The following is a 3,141-nucleotide window of genomic DNA, read 5'->3' on the forward strand; positions in this document are numbered from 1 at the left end:
GCCAGCCTGGCCCAGTGAGGACTGTGAGGACTGTGTGCTGGGAGGTGGCTGTGAGGCTGTGCCATGGCAGTCTGACGGGAGAAGTTGGGGAGGAGGAGGTGTGGTGCCTTCCACACTTGGGGACACTGTCCATTCATCTGCCCTGCCCTCCTAGAGGGGTTTCTAGTGGGCAGCAGGTTCCCTGTGCCTGAGCACAGTAACAGTGGCATGTCCGAGTATCTTTCTGTGCAGATCAGCTCAGTGGGTCCTCACAACAAGCCATTGGCTATGATTTCTCATTACCATTTTATGCCCACAAAGGCTGAGTCTCAGGTCACAGGGCTGGGATTTGCCCCCAGAACCTGCCGGGGCAGGGCCGTTGGTGTCCTGCCCGGTGGTTGCCATTTCATTTGCTTTTGCTTATGTTTCCTGGCCTTAGGCGGAAGGTGCTCTACCAACGCGCGCCCAGAAATATCCACCGCCATGTGATCCTCTCTGAGATCAAGGAAGCTGTTGCTGCCCTGCCCCCGGTAAGGGAGAGGGTCTGAAAATGGGAGCTTTGTGCGAGCTGGTCACATGCACCCCAGCAGGCGTGAGAGGCTAGGCATCCTTACCAGCCCAGCTCTGCTGAGGCAGGGGTGTGGAGGGCTTGGGGCTCCTCCCCTGGTGCTGGGCATGTGGTGTGGCAGGTCTTTAAGGACTCAGAATTCGAGCCTGGTTCCTGGACCTTCCCTGAGGTCACCCTACCACATTCTGTGGCCTTGGCAAGCTATGGCACCCAAGGTCTTATGACATTGTGATGTGGCTGTGGGGGCTTCTGTATAATGGGGCACAGTCCTGCCCTGTCGCAGATCTCATGTGTTAGACGTGCTGTGGGATACCAGCTGCTGCTACCTGAAAACTCAGAAAGAAACTTTATCTTGTCATTAAGGGATAAGATAGAGGGGGTGAGGAGAACAGTGAGTCAGTGGTCAGACCGTGGGCTTGTTGTTTGACAGGGCTGCTCTACTGGTCCTTGTGAGTTTGGTCCAGCCAGCCTTGTCTCAGACTGTGAATTTTCACCCTAAGCATGGAGCACTCTGTGTGGAGGGCTAAGGGTGGGCTCCATGTGGGTTGGCATTGAGGTCCTCACAGCTGGCAGCTGTGATGAATTTCTGACACGTGAGGAACAGCAGCCATGGGGCACCGCTCCTCCCCTCACAGCCCTGTAAGCAGGGCAGTGTCTAGGGTGTGCTGGTAGAAGGAGGGCTGTCCCATCCTTACCCTAAGGTTCTTGGTTTAGAAAGCACAGCCATTTCTTTCCAGCTCTGTGGCTGCCTCTCACTAGGTGTGTTCAGTCCAGATGGGAACCCAGGGAGGGCTCTGCTAGGAGGGCAGAGGCCCTGCAGCATTTGCAGCATCTGCAGAATTTCCATTATCTCCATTCTTGTGTCCCTTCTGAAGGATGTGACCACACAGTCTGTGATGGGGTTTGACCCTCTGCCTCCCCTGGACACCATCTACTCCTACGTCAGACCAGAGAGGTACCTCTCTACCCCACACTATGCTCTGTGGCTTATGCAGTTCTGAGGTCAGTGCTTTGGGGCTCACTGGGACTAGCTGCTTCCTTTGGACCCACAAGCTAAGAGGTCAGGCACAAGCGTCCAGAATTGTGAAGAGTGAGTCACAGAGTGACTTGGGTCACAGATGTGCTTTTCCATCACATACACGAGCACTACTCTGTCAGATTGTGTGAGCAGGTGCTAGAAATATAGTAGGAAGCAAAATACGAAACAACCTCTGCCCTTGGGGAGTGTTCAGAAGCGGGAAAACAGACATTAATTATAGAATCTAGAAATAAATACAAAAAGAAGCCCGGGTGTGGTGGCTCATGCCTATAATCCTAGCACTCTGGGAGATTGAGGCAGGTGGATTGCCTGAGCTTACGAGTTTGAAACCAGCCTGAGCAAAAAGTTTGAAACTCTGTCTCTACTAAAAATAGAAAAACTGAAGCAAGGGGATCACTTGAACCCAAGAGTTGGAGATTGCTGTGAAGCTATGACACCACAGCACTCTACCCAGGGTGATAGCTCGAGACTCTGTGTCATAAATAAATAAACAGACAGATACAAAATGAAGACAAGAACCTTGTCTTGTGAAGGGAGAGAGTGCCCTAACCCAGTGAGGGGGGCCAGCACCCAGCCGAAGAAGCCTGTGCACAAGGGACCAAGTTTGGCAGTTGAGAGAACTGAAAAAGGGCTCATGAGGCTGGGCCAGGAGCCCCAGATGACATGGACCCCCTCAGAGCCTATCCACAGGCTGCCAGTGTGTGGGGAGGGGGCTTTCATATCCCAGGTCATTGAAAGGCTATTTTTTTTTTTAGGATATAAAAGTATAAGTTTGTTTAATATTAGAGAAAGGAAAGAGTAGGAGAAGAGATGAGAAAAGAGGAAGAGAGAAAAGAGCAAAGAGCTGGGAGGGAGAAAGGGGAAGATGAGAAGAGGGAGAAAAGGAGTGAGAGAGAATGGCATGGCCTCCCAGAGAAGGAAGATACCCACCCACTGGACCCTTTAAAGCTGGGCAGTTGCCTTATCCAGGGCCCTTTGTCCACAGAGTAGCAGATCACAGAGAGTCACAGGGCTTCCCTCTCCTGGAAGCAGGTGTTTACCAGACCCTGGTAGGACTCACTTGGTGGAATTAAGTCCTGTTTTTCTACTGAATTCTTTTATGAAACATGAACCGCATGTTCATGGGAAAATAGTTACCAATTTACATTCCCCTATAAATATGAAAATTATTTTTTGTTAATGTCAGTGGGTTCCAAAAAGCCCATGTCTTAATATGCCAGATGTTATAGCATCACGGACTTGTTTTGTTCTCTCCACTTCCCTGCACACCACAGGCTTGCTTTCAGTACCTAGAGGCCCTTAAGTGAAGGTCAGGGCAGTGCCCAGGTAGAGCCAAAATAGTACTTTTCATCAGTAGCAGCTTTGGCTGGGCAGTGGCTCTGGGAGGTCGAGGCATAAGGATCTCTTGAGCTCAGGAGTTCAGACCAGCCTGAGGAAGAATGAGACCCTGTCTCTACTAAAAGAAGTAGAAAAACTAACCAGGTGTGATGGCAGGTGCCTGTGGTCCCAGTTACTTGGGAGGCTGAGGCAGGAGGATTGCTTGAGCCCAGGAGTT

General features: G+C 51.2%; 1 protein-coding gene across 3 annotated transcripts in view; it reads left to right on the forward strand.

Moving 5' to 3' along the window:
* TCF25 (transcription factor 25) overlaps positions 1–3,141 on the forward strand; it is a 40,414-nt gene that overhangs the window by 35,596 nt on the left and 1,677 nt on the right. For all 3 annotated transcript variants that reach the window (XM_012812051.2, XM_003800813.3, XM_023507494.1), the window contains 2 exons: positions 419–509; positions 1,423–1,502. In XM_012812051.2, coding sequence (XP_012667505.1) covers positions 419–509; positions 1,423–1,502 — 171 coding nt within the window. The remainder of the gene's footprint in view (positions 1–418; positions 510–1,422; positions 1,503–3,141) is intronic.

Source organism: Otolemur garnettii, unplaced genomic scaffold, assembly GCF_000181295.1.
Source record: "Otolemur garnettii isolate 467f Iridium unplaced genomic scaffold, OtoGar3 scaffold00185, whole genome shotgun sequence".
NCBI lineage: Eukaryota > Metazoa > Chordata > Mammalia > Primates > Galagidae > Otolemur > Otolemur garnettii.